Source organism: Brachyistius frenatus, unplaced genomic scaffold (assembly GCF_029030835.1).
Source record: "Brachyistius frenatus isolate BFR_SWC_R1_liver_20210118 unplaced genomic scaffold, ASM2903083v1 Contig_47, whole genome shotgun sequence".
NCBI classification, from domain to species: Eukaryota; Metazoa; Chordata; class Actinopteri; family Embiotocidae; genus Brachyistius; species Brachyistius frenatus.
Window position 1 is genome coordinate 1,763,779 of NW_027210646.1, and position 24,877 is coordinate 1,788,655.

At 41.5% G+C, this 24,877-nt stretch overlaps 4 protein-coding genes across 7 annotated transcripts; 1 reads left to right on the top strand and 3 right to left on the bottom strand.

The window, feature by feature from the left end:
- Window positions 1-342: 342 nt before the first annotated feature.
- c1qtnf9 (C1q and TNF related 9) lies at window positions 343-3,564 on the bottom strand. The gene is made up of 3 exons (XM_069703660.1): window positions 2,222-3,564; window positions 2,043-2,105; window positions 343-1,838 (listed from the first exon to the last, which is right to left on the bottom strand). The coding sequence occupies exons 1-3, from the start codon at window positions 2,406-2,408 to the stop codon at window positions 1,069-1,071; spliced, it is 1,020 nt and encodes a 339-aa protein (XP_069559761.1). The 5' UTR covers window positions 2,409-3,564; the 3' UTR covers window positions 343-1,068.
- A 93-nt stretch (window positions 3,565-3,657) lies between these two features.
- tagln3b (transgelin 3b) lies at window positions 3,658-7,417 on the bottom strand. Its single transcript, XM_069703661.1, has 5 exons — window positions 7,207-7,417; window positions 6,086-6,313; window positions 5,070-5,244; window positions 4,817-4,919; window positions 3,658-4,696 (listed from the first exon to the last, which is right to left on the bottom strand). Exons 2-5 carry the CDS (start codon window positions 6,263-6,265, stop codon window positions 4,555-4,557), a joined length of 600 nt encoding a protein of 199 aa, XP_069559762.1. The 5' UTR covers window positions 6,266-6,313; window positions 7,207-7,417; the 3' UTR covers window positions 3,658-4,554.
- A 1,134-nt stretch (window positions 7,418-8,551) lies between these two features.
- On the bottom strand, window positions 8,552-13,753 carry abhd10b (abhydrolase domain containing 10, depalmitoylase b). The gene is made up of 5 exons (XM_069703633.1): window positions 12,947-13,753; window positions 12,269-12,455; window positions 10,961-11,072; window positions 9,453-9,590; window positions 8,552-9,342 (listed from the first exon to the last, which is right to left on the bottom strand). The coding sequence occupies exons 1-5, from the start codon at window positions 13,092-13,094 to the stop codon at window positions 9,001-9,003; spliced, it is 927 nt and encodes a 308-aa protein (XP_069559734.1). The 5' UTR covers window positions 13,095-13,753; the 3' UTR covers window positions 8,552-9,000.
- Window positions 13,754-14,725: 972 nt separating this feature from the next.
- ythdf3 (YTH N6-methyladenosine RNA binding protein F3) lies at window positions 14,726-23,500 on the top strand. Of its 4 annotated transcripts, none has more exons than XM_069703630.1 (5): window positions 14,727-14,964; window positions 15,944-15,968; window positions 16,210-16,289; window positions 17,140-18,804; window positions 22,419-23,500. In XM_069703630.1, the coding sequence occupies exons 1-5, from the start codon at window positions 14,962-14,964 to the stop codon at window positions 22,440-22,442; spliced, it is 1,797 nt and encodes a 598-aa protein (XP_069559731.1). In that variant the 5' UTR covers window positions 14,727-14,961; the 3' UTR covers window positions 22,443-23,500. The 4 variants fall into 4 exon arrangements, with proteins under 4 accessions (XP_069559732.1, XP_069559731.1, XP_069559733.1 ...); XM_069703629.1 differs by lacking the exon at window positions 14,727-14,964 and adding an exon at window positions 15,314-15,401; XM_069703631.1 differs by lacking the exon at window positions 16,210-16,289 and having other exon boundaries at window positions 14,726-14,964.
- Window positions 23,501-24,877: the final 1,377 nt, after the last annotated feature.

Genomic DNA, 24,877 nt, shown 5'->3' on the forward strand with positions numbered 1-24,877 from the left:
TGGGAGTCGCGTAGCCCCCCCCCCCCCCAAAAAAAAACAAAAAAAAAAAACACGCCCACCTATAAAGGCTTCTTAATGAAGGAAAAACAAATAGACAACAGATAATGCTGCACCTTACTTCCTTCGTCTCTTTAAAGACAATTATAGACTGGACCTACCAGTTGGTGTTGCACCGTCTTTGTCGTGTCATCGTTTCATACCAAGACAATTAATGTCATGGGTATTTCTTTTGCTTGCCCATCCCCAATACCTGAGAAGAAAACAGAATGCCTGAGTGCCCTACTTCACTGTAAGGAAGTAAACTAGCTAGAAGAAAAAACGCAATGCAAACGTAACCCTTGCACACCTCCATTTAATTTGATTAATATCATTTATTGAATTTACAGATGCATTTTGACACAAACATGCTCACATTTTTGGAGAATTAAATGTTCAAGATCCTACAACAAAACATAATCAGTTGATTTAACCACATCTACAATGCCAGAAGTAGGAGGCAATTTAGATTTTTCACTTTAAAAAAAAGCAGGAAATGATTTGGAAATATCCATTTATAAGAAAAAAATACTGCACTACAAATTATGCTGGAGCAGAAAAAGACCCTCTGTGGTTGCTCTCCTATGTTCTATATTACAATACAGGGATATTATCCCTGATTAACCCTGATTAAATGTTTCAGTTTCAGCTGTTTTGAATCTTGATTGCTGTGGAAAGAAACAATGTACATTTACTCAACTACTGTACCTAAGTACAATTTCGAAGTACTTAAACTTTAAAGAATATTTCCAATGGATGCTACTTTATATTTTTACACTATACATTTGCAGCTGTAGTTACTTTTAAGACGACTTGTCCCAATGGATAATACTACAATCTTTTAAAATGTTAAAGATTTACCCAACCTGTTCTGTCCTGAAATACTGTGCTTAAATGAATGTACTTTCATTTTACCACAGCGATGTGTATCATAAAACCAGCTAAGGATTTGTGGCATATTGATCTGCACTGACTGATTTCTATTATCTAAAATATTTTTCTAATTCCAGTAAATATAAAATAATGGCTTGATTACACTCCAAAGATAATGAACCCAGAGAAGGTAGTGTCATCATCTTCATCAGCAAAGAGCCCATTGAACAGCTCTCCTCCTGCCACCTGCAGCCACACCTTATCCCCCACCCCCAGGTGAAGCACAGCGCCTCCTGCTGCCTGATCCTCGCTACTCTGGTAGGTATCTGTGGTGTGGATGATTTTTTCCCCATTCCTCACGAGGGCTACTTTAACGTTTCTAGAAAAGACAGTGATGTGGTAGGTGAAGAAGTAGGCACCAGCTACAGAGCATGTGAATCTTCCTGTTTGTGGATCGTAGTGATTCTGTACGTTGTAAATAATCTTGTTAAACCGGATCGGTGTATTGGCTGCTGGAAGTTTGGTTTGTGCTGTGAGTCCCACAGAGAAGGCGCTTTTAGCGATAACCAAAACATCTCCCTTTTCACCCTTATCGCCCCTCTCCCCTCGAGCCCCTCTGTCTCCACGATAACCAATATTTCCTTTGTGACCTGGAGCACCAATTTCCCCCTTGAAGCCCATCCGGCCAGGAGGTCCCAATGGTCCCTGAATGCCTCTGTCACCTCTGAGGCCAATATCCCCCTTTGGACCTTCTTGTCCAGGAGGCCCCAAATCTCCTTTAGGTCCTTGAGGTCCAGGCAGCCCAAGCTCTCCCTTGTTTCCTTTCAGGCCAATGGGCCCTTGCACTCCTTGGGGCCCCATTTTTCCAGGAGGCCCCCGTTCACCATTATCTCCTCTTTTACCTTTGAGCCCTGCTGGGCCAGTTGCACCTGTAAATGAAAAGCACAAAATAAACTTTCATATCTTTTTAAACTCTGTGTTTACAGTTCAGCACATAGATATTCCAAAGAGTTGGCAAACATGTCAATAAACTCCATAAAGTATGTACAACTAAAGGATATAAAGCTGTTATATATAGATGGATGTTCTAACACAGGATATTTTAGTGATCCATTTACCATAAAGATACATACCAGGGTCTCCTTTTTCTCCCTTTTGGCCGCCATTGCCCGCTGGTCCAGCAGGGCCAAGTTCGCCTTTTAATGAGGATTTATGAATGATAAAGTTATTACAAAATGTGGAGTTGAAACTTAAAAACTTGTAAGAAAATGTGAATTGAATTTAGTTCCAAAAGATACATTTCTAAACTTACCTTGATCACCTTTGTCACCCCTGAATCCATCTCGGCCATCTCTGCCAGGTGTACCGTTGTGCCCAGGATCCCCTGGTATTCCAGGATAGCCACAAACACAGCCTTTGCTTTGGGTTTCTTCCTCTGCAACACATCTGACTGACAATAGAAGGAGCAGTAGAGTGACCTTAAATCTTATCTGCAACATTGTATCTGATGCACCTGACTAAGAAAACTAATATCCCGCAATGCAAAAATCTTTGGACTCAGAGAAGATCAAGCCAGTGCATATTTAGTTTCATTACCACGTTTGACTCAAAAGCTCACTGAGCACAAGAGACCAAAAGACGAGCAAGATACTAACCAAAGAAAACACAAGCTGGATAAGAACTTCAGACAGGAGTGACCTCAGACCTCTGAAAGCCATTTCATTGGTCTGAGTGTTTTTGGTTTACTTATTAAGTTTGCCCCATGAGTTACACATCATCTGCGCCCCTTCAGATGCTTCTCCAGTAGTTGAGGCTAATAATAAGCTTAGACTCAAAGTGTATGAGGACCAGACATGCAGAAAGCCACATAGTTTCACATAAGCTGCCTTCCTATACAACAAAGCAAACGGGATACTAACCCTAAGCAAATGATTACATACTGTCACTGCACATCTCCAATGCAGAATATCACATTTTTATTCCCTAATAAAAAAAAATTGCATTATTAATAGGTGCCTATATTAGCAGTTGTTTTTGTCAAAGACTTAAAGGACAGCACTGTAATGGACTCTGGACTGGATGCTAACAATAAGCTAAAATGTTAATTCATGCGTGCTTTTCTCATATGTACCATTTTAAATGCCAAGTCAGGAACAATTGACCGCATGAATTGGATCACTGACATAATCTTTTGTGGTCCAAACCCGAACTAAACCTCACAAGACACCTACAACGCTTCTGCTCATCTGAATGACAGCGCCCCTTCAAATGTTATCTAATTATTAGTTCCATATGTTTGCTGTGTTTAGAGTGGACATTTTATCACTGAATTTCCATGGATAACCTCAACTACTCCAAAAGAACAATGTAGTGTTTTAGAAACATTTTATGGCAGTTTTGGAGACTGCTGTTTTTGCTACACCCACCACAAAGGTAAGATCAGCTATGATACAACATTAATGGAGAACAGAGGGATTTAATATATTACTCAAAGTCAATGAACAAGGCAAAGGTTCGCTGGCACACAGGCTTGAATCAGGAACCAGCATCCTGATCATTGTGCTGTGCTGCTGACGCTTTATTAGATTGTGTACAGTGAGGAGCAACAAGAGGGATGGGTGCAAGGGAGGAGCTGGAACATAAAACCAAGATAACGGAAAAAAAACACCCCCAACACTGAGCACACGATGTACACCACTGGCTTTCCAGCTATCAAGATGCTGCAACTTGTGTATTACAAAGACACAATTATCTTTTCTAATACTTTATTTTTTTTTTCAATAATTCTTCTTACAAGCCTCCAGATATAAATATGTTTAAAAAATATAAACATAACACACAACAAAGTGGACATTCAAGCAAAGTATTTACCTGGCACCAGAAATAGAAACTTCAATGTCATACATGTTGGCTACTGCACATTTACTTGCTTGTTTGTACACAAAATACACCCAGTATGGAACAAATATGTAATGGAATTAACAAGGGCATGGCTCAGAATCTAGCTCAGAATGAATGACACTCATTTATAATTTGAGGCCAATAGATCAGGACCCAGTCTTTGTAGTCCCATAACCAGGCACAACGTGAGGTTGATTGGGTTACAGAAGATACTGCAACAAGTCTTCAGACAAAATAGCAGAGACATCGTCAGTCATTGAGTTCCATCAGGCTTAAGGCTAAATAATTATACAGTAACAGACCATCCTGAAATGACCAATGCAAATGTGAATAAATGCATACATAAATACAAATACACAGCATACAGCATGCTATACCAGTAGCTTGTGTTCAATACCGATGGCTTGTATAGACATTTGTGAGACTAAACTAATGAGTTTGAACTTAAGTAAACATTTGGACATAGAAAGTAAGAAAACAGAATTAACAGTGCAAGAGGGAGAACAGCACATGGCAAAAGGGAAGACAAGGGGAGAGCTTGAAGAAGGAGATCTACAGCATTTGACATCATTTTTTTAAAGATGTGGATAGAACACTCTCTCTGGTCGAAGCAGCAATTCCAGGGAAATTGAGGTTAACACGGCAGGTGCAAGAAAGCTTAGGAAATATTTGGGGTTACGACATTTGTAGTATTAGTAGAAAATAAGGTCTGGAAGCAGGGGAATGAGTTAGCTTGCAAGTGGTCTACATGATCTGACGGTGCATACCATAACCTGTCATACCAGCTTGGGAAGCCCCACGGTTGCTGCCCATTTGCAGGCCAATCAAACTCTGTCCTTGGCGCAGCTGCTCTTCTGTGAAGTCTCGTCGATATCCCTGGGCTTTCCTATACACATAAAACAAAAGAGTTATATGGTGAAGTAGAGGACTTTAGATGTATAAAACACTGACAGACATGCACTTATAAAAACATGATGCTCTTCTGTCACAGTGAGGTTTTATATACCTGTGGAACCAGTCTCTGTCACCTCTGTATTGACCATCCTCCTTTGTGACAGCCACACTCCCCAGAGCCATTAAGGTCCTTTGCACTGCTGCCAAGTCCTTTCCTGTAAACAGATCATTAAAAAATATATAAACATACAACATAAAAATATGTAGTGACATTTTAATGTGAAGAATATACACAACTCCAGCAGCAGAATACAAACATAAGGAATCAGAGGGAAGTAACTGTGTGACTAGTGAGATCCCTTTACCTTCCCAGAGGTCCACAGTTTGAAAGATGTCAGTGGTTGTGACTCCGTAAGCTTCTGCTGCTTGCAGGAACTGAGAGATTTTCTCCATTTGTTTAAAAGCCATCTGAGTCTCTGGAATCTTTTTGATGGGTTCCTTCCCCCTCGGATAAAGGCTATTGATGAGTCTACACAGAATCTGGGCCAAAAGAGGTCAGAAATATGTCATGATCATTTTCAACTGACATAATGACCACACCATATAAACAGCTGAAGATTTTTTTTAAAGGAATAGTAATTGGTGTATTTAATATTTATAATTCATATTTTTCTCTCATATTTCCTTGTTCATTTCTACTTTTGCCACTGCTTTAAAACATTTCCAAGAATAACTGTTGTTGTGGGTCTACAGAAGGGGCACAAAAATGCCCTTGCATTTACTGTATTGTGAAAGAGAGCTTCTTACAATTGGAAAAAAAGTATGAGTCACTTTGGAACCGACAATGCAATGTCTTGTGACTGCATTGCATTCTTAATGCACTTAGTTGTTAGTGTGGGAATTGATGTCTCTGCTTCATATGATGCATTTCCCTTTGGAGTCAGCTGGAGTGCCGGGCTGAGAACGGTGCAGCAGAGTCCAGGGCACATTTTATAATTGGTTGTTAATTAAGTCTTATAGTGCTGAGCACCATCAATGTGGAGACTGAGGAGTTTTCCATCAGAGGCTCCCATAATTATTCATTGCAAAATGCTATGTTTGCAAAGCAAGACCCACAACAGTAACAGCAATTTAAGATTCACTATTTCCTAAAAAATGTTTTTCAGTGAGGCAAAATAGTCCTTTTTCTACATTATCAGCTGAATACCTTTTTATAATTCTTACTGAAGCTTTAAACAATAACTGATAAATCTAGTCTGGTTACTCATTTTAGCCGTCTCTACTTCATGGGCTCTTTAAATCTGACAAAGCTATTATGTTGTATTGTAAATTATTCAATGGTAACTTCTATTTCAAGTAGTGAGGTGCTGCAGTCACTAACCGTTCCATCCATGAGCCAATTCTGGAAGTTCTGCTTGCCCGCCTGTGGTTTCTCCAGATTTCCTCCACACTGTGCAACTATCCAGTCCACCAGCCGCTGCTCCAGGTCAGGGTCATACTTCTGATCTATCTTCTCCTGCACCTCTCGGCTCAGTCCGTAACTGGGCCCTCTGTTCGCCATGGTGGATCTCCCAGAAATCGAATGTGTTGTATGAGGAGTATAGTTGCCCTGAAAAGAACAAATGGTACACATCAGGTTAAAATAGCTCTGTTTCAAACTGCTTTCTGACAAATACATTATTTTAATGATCCTATAATATACCTCTTGTTGAATTTTATATAATATTTCGGTGTAATTGGGTTTTCATCTATGCTGGCAACAATACAAAAAAAATCTGTTGCATAAACCAACCATCTCAATGTTTGACAAAAAGCCCAAAAAAACAGATTTTCTCTCTCTCTCTCTCTCTCTCTCCAGCAGCATCTGCCTCTCCTCCAGCTCAGCACTCCACCCATGCAGGCGCATGTCTGGAAGCTGTAGCTGGGAAGGGTGTGGTCCTTGGCTGCTGTCCCGAACAGGGACGAGCCCTCTCATTGCTATGGCAACAATCAAGCCTGTTTCCGGCACGCTGAGTGCAGTGATGAGTAAGATGCTGGCTCCAGTATGACCTCCAGCAGACAGTCAACATAACGCAAATTACATAACCCAATGCATTTTCAGAAAGTTTAGGCTCTTATAAAACATTCATTCATGCAAACGAACAGTTCATATTTCGCTATATTTGGCCTGCAATACGGTTTAATTAAATTACGTCAGTCTTCTCTGACGCATACGTAAGGTTAGTGTTAGTTCCTCACTTCACTGCCTTCATTGCATCTCTACTAGAGCGCAGTGGTTTTAAGTTAATTCCATTAAATTCAAATAAAGTCCCGCCATCTAATATCACGACGCCACATTGTGACGCATTCTGCAGCTTGTTTAAGCATGAACATTTTACAAACACTAAGGGAGCTGGTCAAAGCTCACACACTAGCTGCGCCACAGCATCGTTTACATAAATATTATTTCCAACAAATGTCATGCAATGTCAAAGCAGTTTTATTGTGGAAACGTGCACTTACTAAAGAGGGGACGGCGGTCAGACTCGTCCCGTGCCGCTGAATTAATTCCGCTGAGCTGAGCAGTGCTGAGGATGCTGAAATGCTGAAGTATCCGTAAAACGCAGCACAAGCGCGTCGGGTCGGGCTGGACCTCACTTTGTCCGGGAGGGGCGAGTCACTGGTTTTATATGCCAGCTCTTCCAGGAGGGGTCCCCAGAGACACTCGGCACAGAATGCGACGTTTACAACGCTCCCGGACAGTAGTCACCGTAACGCACGCTCAGCTTTTACGCAGCATGGAGTGGCCCCCAGCACGCAGAGACACATGACGGTGTCAAATCAATTTCAATTGTTTTAACTACATGACTCGAAGCCAATACTGTACATCGCTGCTTGTAGTACAAGCTCTCTTTTCTTCTTTTTTTTTACCTTCATAAGTCAGTTACATTCAGTGACCTGCTCTTTGACACCCCAGAGCAGCAGTTATCCATGTTTGCTTGTTAAGATAGTTGCTTTAAACAGTTGGTCTCCCTCCTGACTTGTCATTTTGTTAAGCTTCCAGACAGGGCAGGACACTATGACTTTCTGTTTGTTAAGTGTTTCTAATGAGAGCTATTTCTCATCACTTACTGAATTAAGTTATTTGTGGTGGATAAGAGCTGTGGCTAAATATGGCCCGCATTATGTCTCCAGATAGAAACACAACTAAAATGTGGGACGCTTATTTCCAAGTAAAAAAAAAAAAAAAAGGTAAACATCATTGAACAGAAAAAACACCACCATATGCAGTTGTCTTTTTGCACCATTTCTCCTGCTTGTATTACAATTGTCTTGCTGTTGGCTGCCATAAATTGACAACTAATTTCAGTTTAGACATGCAAAATGACTGACTACATAGCTGAGCCATAAGTTAAAGGTCACCGCTGCAGTTAAGTGGACCTGAGAGAGATAAAGTGGTTGGTTTCGCGCTGTTGAGCATAGTGCGGTGCCCAATTACATGTTAATAATCAACAGTCCTGCGGCTCCATTCAGCAGGCTTCTCCGTGGCTAAAGGCCAACAGGTATGGGGAGTCATGTAACAGAAAGTTCTGCTAACAACAAACCTCAGATGTCTGTAGCCTACAACGTTTATCATTTCTACTCACCACACAGAACCACAATTTACAGTAAAATATGAGGAAAATTGTGTTATTGTTTGGTGTTTAATGGTTGCTGTATACATTTCCTAATTTAAGAATCTTCCTTTGTGTATTTAGTGTTGGTGGTGATTTGAGTTGGGGTTTTCTTTAAATAAATATGGTAGGTTTCTGAATTTTCTTTGTCAGCAGTCGTGTTGAGATAGTTGACAGACTTGAGACCTGCATCCTAGTGTGCAGAGGTTTTATTGGCCAAAAACAGGTGAAAATTGATTAAAAAGGCACAGGAACACTATGTGTCTAATTAAAGGAGGAAAAACAGCCAAACAGGAAGAACGACAGCAGAGACGGCAGCAATGGCGGAGCTAACGACGACTGACCAACATAATACTCGATACAATAACCTGGAGCACATATAAATGCAACCTGAAGAAAGAAGGGGAACAGATAGCGGGAAAGCTCCCTTTCAGTGTAGTTTGCACTGTAACGGCATGTTGACGTGACGACGCTGACAGATGAAGTACGGGGAGAAAAGCAGAGTTGGATAAAAGGTCATATTTGGCAGAGAAACATGCCGTTGTTTGGTGATTTCCTTGAGGGTTGACATCCCAGTTAACGCAGTCTTTCTCTTTTTTTTTTTATCTCAGGAACACCTCAAGCTCCCTCCCCTATCCCTCACTCAGACCAAAGTGGTGAGCTTGTCTATGAGATCGTCAATAGTGTACACCATGAGCTTGATGTCGTCCTTCTCAGACATGCGATGCTGGCCGTGTCGCCGCAGGATGACATCCACGTCGGTGCTGAGGACGCGCTCCGCAACCTGCATGGAGATGTGCCAGGGGACGTCGTCGTCTTTGAGCCCGTGAATGAGCCGCACGGGGCACGTGATGGGGATGGGACTCTGGAGCACACAGTGATTTTCTGCCTCGCGCAGAAAGTCCATGTTAAACTTGTAGAGACCTTCCTCTGAGTATTTGGTGGGCATCGTCCACTCCCCCTTCTCCTCAAACTCCTTGCGTGTCTGTGCATTGAAACATGGAGAGATCTCATTCAGAAAATGGAAATATTTGCAAAGTTTCAAACAAAATGAGAAACTAGGTGGATGGATGTGATAATATGACACGTTCTCACCTCCAGTGGAAGAGAGTTGAATGATGTGACAATGTGATCGGCGGCCGTGGAGATGCCCACCAGTGCCGCAGTCTTCTCTGGTTTTGCGATTGCTGCCAGCAACATGAGCCAACCACCTATACTGGAACCCACCATGATCTACAAGGAAGCAAAAACACCACAAATCAACTGCAAATCAGACGACCATTATATCTGATGAAGTATAATTGCGGCAGTGGAAAAATAATGACATAAATGTGGTATCGTAGTGCCCTCTTCTGGAGAAAAAGTGAAACAGTGAGGTGGGATTTGAAAGGTTTTTATTAATTCCAATTCAATTATTCACTCTGCTGCTTTAATTGATTCTCTAATGAACTCCTTATTAGTTGAGTGCAAAATGAAATATTAAACACAGGTCTTGTCCTGTTAAGTTTATTGCTTAATCTCTGTTGATAAAAAGCTAAGCTTGAGGAACATGTATAAAGCAAAATACATTTTCTTAAAGTCCGCCTCCTATGCTTTGCTTATTCTTGCCTTACTTGGATGCTTTAGTTTCACTGTGCTGCATGATATATGTGCAGTCTGACATTAGGTGGGCTATTTCCAGATCCACCTGCAGAAGAGGGAACCTCTCTCAGAGCTAACCTTCAATCTGAATTGAACATATGGGCGTACCAGCGGGATTGCAGGATATCACAAGTAGTTTGGAGCCAATCGTTGTCCAGTGTGCAATTTATCGAAGTGTGATGTGGACACTTGAAGGCTTCAGTACAGACGCTGAGAGATGGTTTTCAGTGAGGCGGGAAGATTCTGGTTTCCAGCAGTTACACATTTGAGCAATAGTTTTACACTTATAGAATCTGGATACTTCAATGAGAATGAGTAGATGCATTTTCCCCAAGGGTTTTTAACATTATAATTTTTGTTGGAAAAACCATATCCGACACAAATATTTATTCACAGCAGAGTATTTTAAGATGTCTTGGAAATATGTTCGAAGGGAATCTTCAAATACACACACAAAACATCACCTAAAAAGCGTTTCTCCGAGGATAAAGTCGTTGTAGCGGGGGTGACGCATGTGGGGAAAAAAATTCAGCGCACGTGATAGAAAGAAAGTTAACGTATGTGCCGAAACAGGTTTTCTGGACTCAAAACTATTGACATTTATTGAACCAAAAATATCTATCAACAACCAGTCATATACAGTCACATCTGACAATTCAAACAACTGCTGCTCCTCCTGTCAGATGAGTGCGTTTGCTGTGCGACACTTACGTGAAGCTCCAGACTGTTTTCTGTTCGCTGAATAATAATCCTGACAACGTGATCACCTTTCGGTGCTGGCGGACGTCTACCCGCTGCTAGTTGTTGTACTCTCATTATCAGGTCGACGCTGACAATGTTTGTGTGTTAAAGCTTTATGTGCTTCACTCACAGGTGTGTGAATTGGCCTGAATATGACGCGTCTGTTGCCAACCCTAACCACCAGTAACCTACAAAGGGTCATGACCTGGGGAAATATTTACCTGTGGTCCCTCTACTAACTCATCCAACACAAAAAGGACGTCTTTTTTCCAGGTTCCAATAGTTCCTTCTGCTAGCACCCCCTCTGAGGCCCCATGGCCTGTGTAGTCAAACCTGGGAAAACATACATAGACCGGCCAGTGGCTGTGAGTTTCAGAGGGTAAAACACTGGCAAGTCGCAAAAGGCTGCAGACAAGTTTTCTGTGGAAATTATAAGTACTCTACATCGATTAAACACGGGATTAGAGCTCTGAGTGTTTAGTATGATGGAGTTTTAAAACCAGTCCCCTCAGGATTTAAAGACTTTACACAAGGTACTTTTAAGATACTGAAATCATTCACTGACTTATTACTCAGTTGTTCACCACAAAACTAACAATCATTTTGGTTTACATGATTCACCGCGAGGTGTGACCTGTCAACGTTACCAGCTGCTACTTGTGTGTGTCCACATCACTGTAGATAAAATTGCTTGAGGTCTCTCATGTCTGTTGAAATAAAGGATCAATCCCAGTGAAAAAGATCAGAACTTGTTACAACTCAGTTGCATTTAAAATGCATGCGGCACAAGACATTTTGTGCTAAATAACAATTACCTTCATCAACCACATCACGGCTGTAGGAGCATAGCTGCGGATGTGAGTGGGGGTGGATGCATTTTTTTCCAGTTCATGCATTTCATTTGTGCTTCTATCTGTGATCATGTTCGCATTGTAACACACTTCAGGCCGACTATGTTCAGTTATAAGTGCAATAAGAATAGGGCAAAAATGTCATGCCAAGTGTAAAAGTTGTATTTTGTTGTGTTGGTAGTGAAGGAGTTTTTCATTTCTTAAAGACAAAAACAGACTAGAGCTGCACTGATTATGCAATTAATCCATTTGTTGATCCACAGAAAATGCATCGTTAACTGTTATGATGATCAATGAATCTTTCCGAGTCATTTATTTAATGAAAAAGAAAAGGTTACATTTCTTTAAATTCCAGCTTCTTAAATCTGAATGTTTTCTACTTCCTTTAGTCTTCCATGATGATAAACATTTCTTGGTTGGGGACGGTTAGTCAGGACAAAACAAGATATTTTAGGCTGTTATTGGGGAAACAGTCATTGACATTTTTCACTATTTTCTAACATTTTAAAAGACCAAACAACTAATCGAAAAATGGGGGGAGGGGAAACATACAGATTATTCGATAATGAAAATACTTTTTGCCTTCATTTAGGCTATGGGCATCTAGGAAGACTTGATCTAATCAGTATTTCCTATTCTCTCTCTCTCTCTCTCAAGTGGTGTGTTCGGGTGACTTACCTGAGGTATGAGTGCCCTAGTGACCTACAAAACTCCTCCAGTGCCTCAGCTTTCTGCCCATTCATGTTGGAGCCATATCCTGGGAGGAAGACCACACCTGGGCTCTTCCCCTTCACTCTTCTGTAGGCCAGCTTTGGTAGGTCTGGTCGTGAAGCATATTGCACTGTAGATTTGTGTCTCCCGTTTCCTGGTTAACACAGTATTGTCATGGGTGTTATTTATTGATATTTTGCTTCATTTGTTTATTTATTGATACAAGGAAATAGGTTATACAAGTGACTCAATAAACAGTATATTGGCTACATTGAAAACACTTTTTTTTTTGCTGGATACAACGTCGCACCCCATTTTATTGGATGGAGCTCGAGGCAAATTAGAAAACTGCACTTACATAGGAAGCAGTACGGACATGTTTTTCATATCGCTCAAACACGTCAAGAATTTGGCACATTAACACACTTAATTGAAGCTAATTAACTTCTAAACGTTTTAAAATACGACAAAAACTGAACGCAGATGGCGCAAAAACTGTCGCAGAAAACACCGCACCGTTTCCATGCCCTAATTCCTGAGGACGACAGTCTGTGAACCACACCCCCTCCTGTACGTTTAAATGCCTTTGTTTTAAACTCGAGCGTTGTGAAATTAATTAGGCCACAGGAAGAGACCTCTACAAACCTGCCAGCCGCTTTGAAGACAAAGCTCCGAGCCCTCCATTGCTTAAAACGTGTGAAAGTCCTCTGCGGCAGGACCTCAGCGCGACGGCTGCCATACTTCTCCGTGACCACTGAGGAAGTATCGCGAGGCTACAAGCAGTGACTCTCATTTACGTCTGCTCAAGGAGCACAACAGCGGTAGTCCATTTACATTGCGCAACATACTGTGAAGTGGGAGCAGAAATATTTTTGATTAAATGCAATACTACAGGGTAAAAACACTACCTTGTAAAATACACGTCTTGTATTTACAATTTGACTTTAGTAAAAACAAGGTAGCCTACTTAAGTATCAAAAGACAAAGCTGAGTACAAGAATGGACCTTGTATGTGTTCACTTCTGGATAAACATTAGGATATATTTTTTCATAAATGTGTATTTTCATGATGTCTAGATAATGTGGGGTTGCATGCAGTTACATGCTATTTTTCATTAATTTTTTTTATAGAATCTATAAGGTATCTGCAAACTTAAACTCATTGAACACATAGCCGCAGTGAGAATAAAGATATTCTAATACTGTTGATTAGTTTAAAAGTACTTTATCATATTGTATAAACAGACCAAATCTTATGTTATCAACAATGTAAAAGTCCCTACAGTCATGCAGACATGCAAAACAGTATGCAGAAACAGAAAATGTAAAGTCAAAAATCTTGAAAGTATATTTGAGTTCAGCCATTTAGTAAATGTAGCAGCTATCTCACTATTGCAGAGATTTGCTTTGTTGTGATCAAATTTATTACATTAAAAAAAACATTTTGCAGTATAGTTTCATCTTTTTCATGCCTTGAGTGTTTTATACTTATACACTGTATATATATGCAGTGATACTCTGTAAAAATGATGCATTCAAAATGGTTTGTGAATGTAATATCAATAGATTGATAATACAGCTGTACTTGTCTGTAGTCTGCAAAGATCATTATTAAAGATTAATCCAGTGGTGTCCAACCTGTTTGTCAGACATTATATAAAAAGCAGTGAAGTTGGGGTCACATTTCAGATGTATATAAATTATTATCAGCTCTACTAAATAGGGATTATTATTTTTTTCCCTCTAAACTTCTCATAGTTTCTTTTCCATAAAAGATCCAATACCTCATCAAAAATTAAACATTAGAGGAAAAAGTCCAAAAACTGAAAACAAATTTGGATATCAGAGCTTTGGTTTTACTTCTTCCCTCTCCCAGTAATCATCTGACGACCTCTCACATTTAACTGCTGTCTCTATAAAACTGGATAAGAAGTAGTTTAAACCATAGCTCCACGTGCAGCAGCTGCTGCTTACACAGTGATGCTTTGGTATTAATAATCTAATGATGTCATATTTAATAATATATCAGTCAGAGGGAACAAACCAGTACTTTCACTGTCATACTCTAACTACATTTTACTGCTAATACTTACGTGCATTTCGTTTTGATTTCGATCTGTAGTATAAAATTCAATAAATTGAGCACAAGTGGAGCAAAGGAAATACCCTACCTTAAATAAGTGACGACGCGTACGCTTACCACGTTACTTTCAACCACTGCTATTAGACCTTTTCACGTTTCCTTTGCATTCATTTTTCATTCTGTATTATTATTATTTTTTTTTAATGTTTAATCTACATGCAAATTCAGCGTCCATCGATGGGGGGGGGGGGTGAGGAGGAGGAGGAGGAGGAGGGAGGAGGAGGGGGTGACATGCAGAGGCTAAACTAAGAAGCCCCCCCCCCTCCTCACCCTCCCCCCCCCGGGAGGAAGGACCAGCTGTTATTTTTGCTATCAGTTAGCAGCAGGTCAGTGAAGAGGCTAAAATGACCCTGGATAGAAGATCTAATGAAAGCAGCGGGGAACTTTCTGTGACCGTCGTGTGAAGTGTCCGTTCGTAACGCGACTCAGAGCGTCACAGGAGGCGGAAGGTCACGGAGCAGCGGAACGGAACGGAAGCGGGAGTAAAGAGCCCCGATATCATCCGCCATTGTGGAATATGGTGAGGGTTATTCCGGGGAGACACTCGTCACTTTCAGACTGACGGGATATATATTTATATGTATATTATATATATATATATATATATATAAAAAAAAAAAAAAAAAAAAACCACCTTTCCGCGGGAGGATCGAAGCGCGACCGACCGACCGACCGACGGACCGACGGACGGGCCTCTCCGCGCGCACAAATCCGCCGTTTAGTAACGAGCAGAAAGCAGCCGATCGTCGTCGGGTTTTGATCACAGGCGAGAAAAAAGAGAAAAAGAGAAAGAGCCGCCTTGTAACATAGTGATTGGACACAACCGGAGAGACAGAGACAGACAGAGAGAGAGAGAGAGGAGGAGGAGGAGGAGGAGGGGGGGGGAAGCCGTGGACAGTCTCACAAACAGCGATCAGTTTCGGTTCCTGGAGGATGTCTGCGACAACAGTCGATCAGGTTCGTGTACCGGGAGCTCGGACGGTGCTTGTACGTTTTAGTCGTAGCGGTGAAATTAAACTTTTTGTTGTTGTTGTTGTTGTTGCCCGACAACATCGGCGTGCCCAGATATCAAAGCGGGCTACGAAAGTCTTTTTTTTGTTTTTGTTGTTGTTGGGTTTTTTTTGTTGTTGTTGTTGGATATGTCGGTAGCTGTTAGCCCGTCATGGAGGCCGACTGTACAACTCGAGCTGTAACCGGTTGCCGATGCGGCACCGTTTTTTTTACTGGATGTCAGACCGTTTGACATCCGGTCAATATAACACGAAGCGACCTGTGAACGTTGTGAACATCCGGGGCTGATGGCTGCTGCCTGGTGGTGCTGGTGGTGGTGGGGGTGGTGGGGTTACCACGCTTTAGATTTGTCCGTGTGTCCGGATACAAGCCTGCTGTGTCAAAGTGTGTTTCTTGTTTCCTGCTCGTGATCTGATAACAAGTCTCATATATCTTTTTTTTTTTCCCTTTTCTTTTCTTTTCTTTTCCCCCCTGTCCCATTATTTCAGAGACCTAAAGGACAAGGAAATAAAGGTAAGGTTTTGAAACGTAAACGTCCTCATTTCTGGAGGTGATTTCCGGTGTGGCATTGTAGGCTGTTTTGATTTAAAAAAAAAAAAAAAAAAATCAGCTAACATGATGTAGCCTAAACTGCAGCTCATTTGTGTTAGCATTGTTGACTTCAGCCACTCACAGTGTGAGACATCCAGACTGTTAAATATGATCACGTACCGCCACATATGATAAATTCAGTGTCCTCTATTTCCATCTATAGTGCAAAACGGATCAATGCATCAAAAGGATGGTGTGAATGATGATGATTTTGAGCCTTACTTAAGCGGCCAGAACAATCAGGTAATGTCCTTTTTATATCACGATCGGTCCTGATGTGTCAACTAGTACCCGTGCTCAATATTTTAGGTGTTTAGGGACACATAAGATGCAACAAATTAGCTGGCATATTAATCATTTAATTTGACTTAAAGGTGATATATTTACCGCAACACAGAGTCTTGTCTTTACTAATCTTAGGGCCCTATTCACACCAAAGATGACGAGATGCTTTGAAGCTTGACAGCTACCCGCAATTCACCAGTCTGAAACATCCTGAAAGCTACCAGATAACACAATGTAACATCTCCACATCAGTGCAGCCGTACTTTTGTTTTAACTGTCCGCTTTTTTTTTTTTTTTTTTTTTGTAGCTGGGTATAATCTGCAGCGTAAAACACGACAGCGATGCTGAATTACTTGCCGCAGTTGCTTTGGTAGTGATGATTTGGGGGAAAAACAGAAACATTTGAGGGTTGGGGGGGGGCTTATGTAAATTTAGGCCGTGAACTTGAGACAGCAGATCTCCCCTGCTTTGTCAACTTCTCCCGTCTTTTTCTGCACATCCGTTTTGTAGAGGAAGTTGGGTTCTCCTCTAATAATCAGGAAAAAAAAAAACAGTAGCTACTGTGTCTTTACGCTCTAAAACTAAACTAAAAAAAAACTAGCCAACATCATCTGAGATGAGCTGTCGCAGGCAACAATTCACACGACTACAACTTGTTCCTGCAACTTTCTAAGACGGCTTCATCTCGTCACGAATCTTTGGTCTGAACTGGTCTTGTGTTAAATTTACGTTTCCTTGCTTATTCGATTACTGCACTGCCTGTCACTCCGAATAATACTTTACATGACTGTCTTTCTGTACCACACAGAGTAACAGCTATCCACCAATGTCTGACCCCTACATGCCCAGCTACTATGCTCCATCCATTGGTTTCCCTTACTCTCTGGGAGAGGCTGCTTGGTCCACAGCAGGAGACCCGCCTATGCCCTACCTGACCACCTATGGACAGATGAGCAATGGCGAGCCACACTTCATCCCTGATGGTGTTTTCAGCCAACCAGGTGCCCTGGGAAACACCCCTCCCTTCCTCGGCCAACATGGCTTCAACTTCTTTCCTAGTAATGCAGACTTTTCCACCTGGGGTACCAGTGTCTCTCAGGGTCAGTCCACGCAGACCTCAGTCTACACTAACAGCTACGGCTATGCCCATAGCTCGCTGGGTCGTGCCATCACAGACGGACAGGCGGGCTTTGGAAGCGACACCCAGCTCAGTAAGGTCCCGGTCCTGAACAGCATTGAACAGGGTATGACAGGGCTAAAACTGGGTACAGACATGGTGGCAGCCGTCACCAAAACTGTGGGCTCACCCTTAGTAGGTACAGCAGGTATGAGCAGTATGGCAGCCAATAACCTCCCTCCTTCTATCAGCTCATCCGCACCTAAACCTGCCTCCTGGGCAGCCATTGCCAAGAAACCGGCCAAGCCACAGCCCAAGGTCAAACCCAAAGCCAACATGGGGATGGGGGGAGGCGCCACCATTCCCCCGCCCCCCATAAAGCACAATATGAACATTGGTACGTGGGACGATAAGGGCTCTCTGAACAAGCCCCCATTAGCTCAGAATATGATGCCCCCACAGTCTCTGGTGCAGCAGCCTCTCCTAGCTCAGCCCCAGCCCTTACTGCAGAACCCTTTACCCCCTCAGCCTCAACACCAACACCAACACCAACACCAACACCAGCCCTTCCAACTCCAGTCTCTCCAGTCCCCCCAACACCCCCAGCCTCTGCCCCACGGCCCTCCACATCTCCACCTCCCTTCCCAACCTGGTCCCCCACACCCTCTTCACCAGCAACAACCCCAGCAGCCTGGCCCGCCCCCCAACCGCTGGGTGGCTCCCAGGAACAGGGGTGAGGGCTTTGGTCTGGGTGGCGGAGTCCCACTGAGTGCCTCCCCTTGCTCTGGAGAAGTGCACCCAGTGCTGGAGAAGCTGCGTGCCCTGAACAACTACAACCCCAAAGACTTTGACTGGAACTTGAAAAACGGACGTGTTTTCATTATCAAGAGCTATTCAGAAGATGACATCCACCGCTCAATCAAGTACTCTATCTGGTGCAGTACAGAGCATGGCAACAAGCGTCTGGATGGCGCTTACCGCTCAATGGGCAACAAGGGGCCCCTGTACCTGTTGTTCAGCGTCAACGGCAGCGGGCACTTCTGTGGCGTGGCAGAGATGCGCTCACCGGTGGACTACAATGCCTATGCAGGCGTCTGGTCTCAGGACAAGTGGAAGGGCAAGTTTGAGGTGAAGTGGATCTTCATCAAAGACGTGCCCAACAATCAGCTGCGTCACATCCGGCTAGAAAACAATGACAACAAGCCAGTAACCAACTCCAGGGACACTCAGGAAGTGCCTCTGGAGAAGGCCAAACAAGTGCTTAAAGTTATCGCCACTTACAAGCATACCACCTCAATCTTTGATGACTTTGCACATTACGAGAAACGTCAGGAAGAGGAGGAGGCTCTGAGGAAGGTGAGATAAATACACATATAAAGAGCCATGTCCTCTATAAATAGCTTGTTTGTATGCATGAGATAGTTCAGTTTCGTGACCCTTTAATTCAAAGGGAGGCTAACTTTCCCTGAGTCACTGGTGGAGGCTGTTGTCAGCCTGTAATCAGCTGATCTTGTTCCACCTGCTCTGAGGTTATAACATCCTGTGGCTGAATGAACAGTCTGCCGCAAATGGAAGTTCCCAGAGGCCTGTCAGCAGATTGACTTGCCACCATTACTCATAAACAGGTTCAGGAAACCCTGATTCCCCATCAGCCATTTTACTCTGCTGAGATTGGGATGATCTGCTCAAATGCAGCAGAGATGCATAGAGGTTTCCCGAAATAGAGCACATTCCTGGCATTCCTTCTCTCAGACAAAGGCAGATGTAGGCTCTGATCTCCCTTTGAACACCAAGCCTCTCTGCTCTCCACAGGCTCCTCATGCTTTATTAGCCTTTAACAACATAAGCCTTCGGCCTACAAACTGGCTGCTACGTGCCTCTGCACAGTTGGCACAGTTTGTCTCAGATCTTTAAAAGCGTTGATTTTATAAAATGTTTGCCAGTAAAATATATGATAAAAATTCCAGATTGCTTTTGTCTGTGCACATACAGTAGCTCCAAAAATCCCACACAGCGTAAGCCCCTCAGAGGAGGAACTAAAATATGTCGCTGTGATAATAACAGTGGTCCACCACAAATGTTAGTCTTAAGTAGTAGAAACTCCGGGATGCTGCTGCTTTGGAAAAACAGCAGCCAAAGAGCAAAAACTCGGTTATCGTTCTGCTGCATCCATTCTTAGATTCACCAGTATGCTAATCTAATTGCGTTTTATCCCCCCCCCCTCCCCCCACTGCTGGTGCTCCATTGATGCCGTATTGACTCCTCGCTGCTGACCTTGTTAATATGCACTGGGTTACTTTCTCATAAATATTTCAAGTCAATGTTTTCAGGCTTCTGAAAACAACCTGTCAGTAGAAAGCCAGTTTCATCCTGCGTTGTGCAGGCGTTGCGCTGTGCTGCTTTTGTTGCCCTGACCTCCTACATGACAGGATCGGCCAGGCTGAGGCCTCACCCTCCTTGCCTGACAAGGTTAATTGTTGTCTATTGTTTGCCCCGTCCTTTCCGAACTTTGAGAGGTGCCAAACCAGCACAGTTACCTGCACAGTAACACCTTCCCAATGTGTGTGTTTTTTTTTAAAGATTTTTTTTGCTCTGGATATACTGAGATAAGGACGCTCATGGCATGTTAGGATGAATTACACTCTGCTGTAATGGCCACAGTTGTGTGACACCAGTTACGATGTAAATAAACAGGCTGAATTTTGGCATTTTATTACCTGAAAATCAGAATAAATATTTATTTAGGCAGGGGATTTTATTTGAAAGAAGTATTATTATTATTATTCTATTTAAGTCCACAAGTTAAGTTATATTTCAACTTAAATCATTTAAATCGATATGACCCACATACCTGCAGAAGTATAAGACCATGTAGTGACTGAATTTTGTCCAGGTTTCTGTCCCGAGTGCCGCAGCCCTTCTAGGGATAGAGTTACTCTGGGGGCCGGGGTGTCATTGGTTTCCTAAAGCACTGACAAGACAGCCTCAAAGAGGACACTGTTCCAATTAAAAGAATGAGCAAAAGAGCCCAAAAAGCTAGTCAGTGACATCAGTCCATGAAGATCAGTGGCTTATTTTGACTTTGTTTTGTTTTTCTTTAGGATTTGACTGCACTGCTGTGTCTACTTGACACTCACAGCATTCTTCTTTTTGTAATCCACGACACACCCTTGAATATTCTGGGCGTGTTGCAATTACTCGTGCTTTGTTTAGTATGCCTATCTTGTTTTATCCGTGACAAAGTGAGACTTATTACTACAAGCTGAATGTAGTGGCTGCAGTCTGATGCTAGTGTAAACAGAGCTCAATATTTGGTTAGTGCATACCTTAGGTTTTCTAAACGCCTTTTCTGCCTTGTTTTTTTTTTGCAGAGGATTTTCTCTTGCTTGCCGTCTCACTTATTGTAACACAGAAAAGAGAAAGCTTTAGGTATCCCTAATTTAGCAATTAATTATTTTTCCAGCTAGTGTAGTCAGTAAATCAGCACAATTATAAATTAAAGATATGCACAAGTGTTTTTTAAATCTAAAGAGCTTCATTTATAGAAGAACGGTTTATGTAGGTACATTTTCTTGTAAATCATTAACCATCATTTTGATCATTGCAGGAGTATTTGTGCAGTCTTAATGTTAACTTGTACTTATAATGGAATACATTGTTCAAAAAGATATACAAAACATAATTTTGGCCCTCTGCTATTTAAACTTGAAATGTCCGTTAGTCAAAGCAGGTTTAGAAACTAATATCAGTACTTTCCATTGAGAACAGCAAGCCAAACTGTACAGTAATATTATTTATATAAGTGTATTCAAAATGAAACTATACATGACACTGAAAGTATATTCTTGGTTATACACTACTGAAGAGATGCCTGTTTGAAAACAGCTAGAATTTAATTTTCTATTCCTATTTATACAATAAAATTTTCTTTAGTCTCTTTTGAAAATTATATTCTTACCAAATCTTTTATGTCCCGCAGTTTTACATGAACAAACAACGATCTCACAGGCTGTAACTGCAAAATCAGTCCTCAATTAATTAATGTCCATTTATCACAAAAGTTTGAATTGTAACCTTTAGGAGTTCAAGTCTTACATTGAAGGATGTCACATTTTGTGAGTGTTATCGCAACTTCACTGTGCAGAGGAGTGCAGTATAGATCAGGCTTTAATACACATTTATCCCATACATGAAGACCAGGAGATCAGAGCTAATGTTGCACTACAGTATTGGATGATATTAATTAGAGCCTGGCTGAAATATTGGCTTGTCGATTTTCACTGCCTATCACACTGGTACTGGCGTCTATGTTGATCGAAAGCCTTTATTTACAGAACATAACGCAGGAAAAGATGCTTCCAGTAAATGAAAAATCTTTCTATGTGGTTTTTTTTCTTTCAATGGTTATTAATAATTATTAAATTCCCAGTAAAATTGACTGTTTCATTGCACTTATGTCAGTGTGAAAAATATACTGCCTCCATTAAATATCCATGTCACAAGCGTTAAAAGTGCTTGATAACCACATTTGAGGATCATTAGAAAAAAATGCGCGTTTTTATATACTGTTTATACTCCGTACCATCGACATCAGCCCCCAGAATCCAGTACCGGTCGGGCTCTACCCTTACAGAAAAACCACCTGTGAATTTCACCTGTGCAAAAACTTATGTGATCACATGTGACTGTGCATATGTGAAACATGTATTTTGCCCATGGGAAATGTGATTTTGGAACATTTTTATGGTGTATTGTATGAAGCCCAAGTAGATTCCACATATTTCCCCCATGTTATATGTTGCAACATGTGGTAAACATGTATCATACATGTAATCACATGTAGAAAACATGGGCTACCCTTGTTTTTTTTCTGTAAGAGAAACAACCACAAATTACTATTTGTGGTTGTTTCTCTCCCTTGTTGCCACCCACTGATCATCTCTCTTTGTTTTGTTTTTTTCTCTTGCTAGGAGCGCAGTAGAAATAAACAGTAACCTTCAAGCAAGCTCTCTGCTAGAACTGCAACACTAATGATGTAGGACCTTAAATCAAATTTGCCTAACCACACAAGGAGGAAAGGCTCTCACAATCTTTCCGCTGAAGATGACAATGTATCTGAACACTTGAACATGACAATAGATGGACTCATCTGTATCCGTTGACTGGTGCATCAAACCCTGTGTTCCTGTCTCACGAGAAAAAGAACGTAACCCACGTCGGAAAAACTCTGTCTTTAAAGCACTTTCAGTCCTTCTAAACGGCCTCTACCAGTACCCTTAACTCTCTAACTCTGTTCTTCTTCTTCTTTGATTTTGTTTGTGAGCAACTAACTGACTAACCAGAGTAGTCAGAAGATTTCACTGAGCTTATTTGTATTTTTTTTTTTTTTTAATGCCTCAAATGTTTGGGATATTGGGTGAGCTTCATCAGCCCCTGAAGAGAATTAAAGATGCTATGTATAAAATTAATCTTGCACTTGAATCGGTATTCAGCCGTCTGATCCTCCGCAGACAGAGGCTGTGGATGATTGACAGGTGGGATGATATAATTGGGAAACAGCCACAATCATGCCAATCGTAGGATGTATCCTCCCTCTACCTGTTCCCTTCCTTTCTGCATCTGTTTCTGTGTACCAAAAGATTACAATTATACAGCAGGCTGGCAAGCGCCGGCCAGTGCACATCTTTGGTTTTTTGTTTTTTTCCCCCCCTCGCTCTCTCTCTCTCTCTCTCTCTTGTGATTCTGTCATTCTGAAGTGCATTTGTCTGAGGAGAAACCTGCTGCTGTAGCAGAACTGGCGGTGGCCTCCATCGGTCCCGTGGGCGACTGTCTTTGCTCTGATGTTGATGTACTCGACCGTACCTCAGGCTCAATCAAACTGTCTGTCCTCAACACCTGGTATCACTTTTGGGAGAACCTCCACATCACCCCACTTGCTCGACCTGACTTGAGATTCCCCCCAAAAGGCAAGACATCAACTGCAAAGAATGTGACAGTTTTCTCCTCTAGGTGACTCACTAGCTAAATAAAAATTACTCATGTTTAGCGCAAACGTTGCTTTTGTGTTGTTTTTTTTTGTATGTCTCAAAACGCGTGTCACAGAGTTTTACCTTTACAGTGTATGTTTACTTCTACTGTCAGTATAAAATGCAGTCAGTCATCAGATTAATATAGTCTAAGAAGCAGATCCTCCCTTTCCTATTTGTAGATCTGCCTATAAATACACGGGTGCAGCAGCAGGAACTCGCGTTCTACATCATTTCAACATATTACTGACATGCATTTGTGCCAAGAGGGTGGGTCTCATCATATAATTAAAATAACAAAGGTGTACAATGAATGAACTTGAAGAGGACACATTATCAAGATGTTTGGTATGCGGGAAGCAGCCTGCCTAAACTGGGTTAGTTATCATCAGACTAAAATGGCAGGGTGTAACAACAGTATAACAGCATAGACATGAGCATGCAGGCAGTGGTGGAAAGTACAAATGCTCAATTTCAAACTACAGGGTACTTTTAAGATAAAAAAAATATATATATATATATATATTATTATAGATCAAACTAGTTGTTTCTAGCCTTTTTGGCCCTTCTGTAAAAAATAATAATAAAAAAAATCAGTGTATACCTCTTATCATGGTTGAGATGACTGGTGACTTCCACCATGTACATGTCACATGGTTTCATTTAAATAAGTGTTAAAATTATCCAATATTTCACAAAAAACAAATATAACAAAAAAACAAACGAAATGAACGGAGATTTATCTATCTGAAATTAGTGTTTTCTTCTTTCCTTTCCCTTTAATCATCTCACAATCCGGTCATGAGACTAAACTAAACGTAGTTACCCAGCAACAACACAAATGTGAATGAACACTGATGTATTATTTCAGTTATGGGGGAAATTCTGCATGATGAGTATGTTTACTTTTGATACTTCAAGTACATTTATCTTACATTACTTTTGTACTCAAATAGGATTTAGAATGCAGGACTTTTACTCATAATGAGGTATTTTTTACCAAAATGGTACTTTTGCGTTAGTAAAATCCAAAGTACTCCTTCCACCACTGGATGGTACCTTTCCTGCCAAAGCTAAATCTTTGAAGTGAGTTGAGAGGCAAAACCACTGAACTGTCATTTACAGGAATAAACCTGTCTGATCCGATATCTCAGTTTCAACCACACAAACGTAATGACTGGCTCAGGCTGGGCTATAAGAAATGAGGTGATACACTCATTATGTATGGTTACCGCACAGGCCAGTGGGGGACACCTTGATGTCATAATGCAAGGATGGATTGGAAATGGGTTGAGATACATTCAGGTAAAAATGATGTTGATAAACTGGCTGTTGCAAACCTGACATCAGTTCAACTTCACATCAGTGGGATGAAGTCAAGACAGCATCCTGTATGAGGCGCA

What these genes read in the sequence shown, in the direction of transcription:
- ythdf3 (XM_069703629.1), top strand. Translation starts at nt 15,378, where the DNA reads ATGTCTGCGACAACAGTCGATCAG. An exon ending in CTGCGACAACAGTCGATCAG is followed by an intron (nt 15,402 to 15,943) that starts GTTCGTGTACCG and finishes CCATTATTTCAG; the next exon opens with AGACCTAAAGGACAAGGAAA. An exon ending in TAAGCGGCCAGAACAATCAG is followed by an intron (nt 16,290 to 17,139) that starts GTAATGTCCTTT and finishes TGTACCACACAG; the next exon opens with AGTAACAGCTATCCACCAAT.
- tagln3b (XM_069703661.1), bottom strand. Translation starts at nt 6,265, where the DNA reads ATGGCGAACAGAGGGCCCAGTTACGGACTGAGCCGAGAGGTGCAGGAG. An exon ending in ATTGGCTCATGGATGGAACG is followed by an intron (nt 5,245 to 6,085) that starts GTTAGTGACTGC and finishes CTTTTGGCCCAG; the next exon opens with ATTCTGTGTAGACTCATCAA. An exon ending in AACTGTGGACCTCTGGGAAG is followed by an intron (nt 4,920 to 5,069) that starts GTAAAGGGATCT and finishes ATCTGTTTACAG; the next exon opens with GAAAGGACTTGGCAGCAGTG.
- c1qtnf9 (XM_069703660.1), bottom strand. Translation starts at nt 2,408, where the DNA reads ATGTTGCAGATAAGATTTAAGGTCACTCTACTGCTCCTTCTATTGTCA. An exon ending in GGGTGACAAAGGTGATCAAG is followed by an intron (nt 2,106 to 2,221) that starts GTAAGTTTAGAA and finishes CCTCATTAAAAG; the next exon opens with GCGAACTTGGCCCTGCTGGA. An exon ending in GGGAGAAAAAGGAGACCCTG is followed by an intron (nt 1,839 to 2,042) that starts GTATGTATCTTT and finishes TTTCATTTACAG; the next exon opens with GTGCAACTGGCCCAGCAGGG.
- abhd10b (XM_069703633.1), bottom strand. Translation starts at nt 13,094, where the DNA reads ATGAGAGTCACTGCTTGTAGCCTCGCGATACTTCCTCAGTGGTCACGG. An exon ending in CTAGGGCACTCATACCTCAG is followed by an intron (nt 11,073 to 12,268) that starts GTAAGTCACCCG and finishes ATGTTTTCCCAG; the next exon opens with GTTTGACTACACAGGCCATG. An exon ending in TCAACTCTCTTCCACTGGAG is followed by an intron (nt 9,343 to 9,452) that starts GTGAGAACGTGT and finishes TTCAATGCACAG; the next exon opens with ACACGCAAGGAGTTTGAGGA.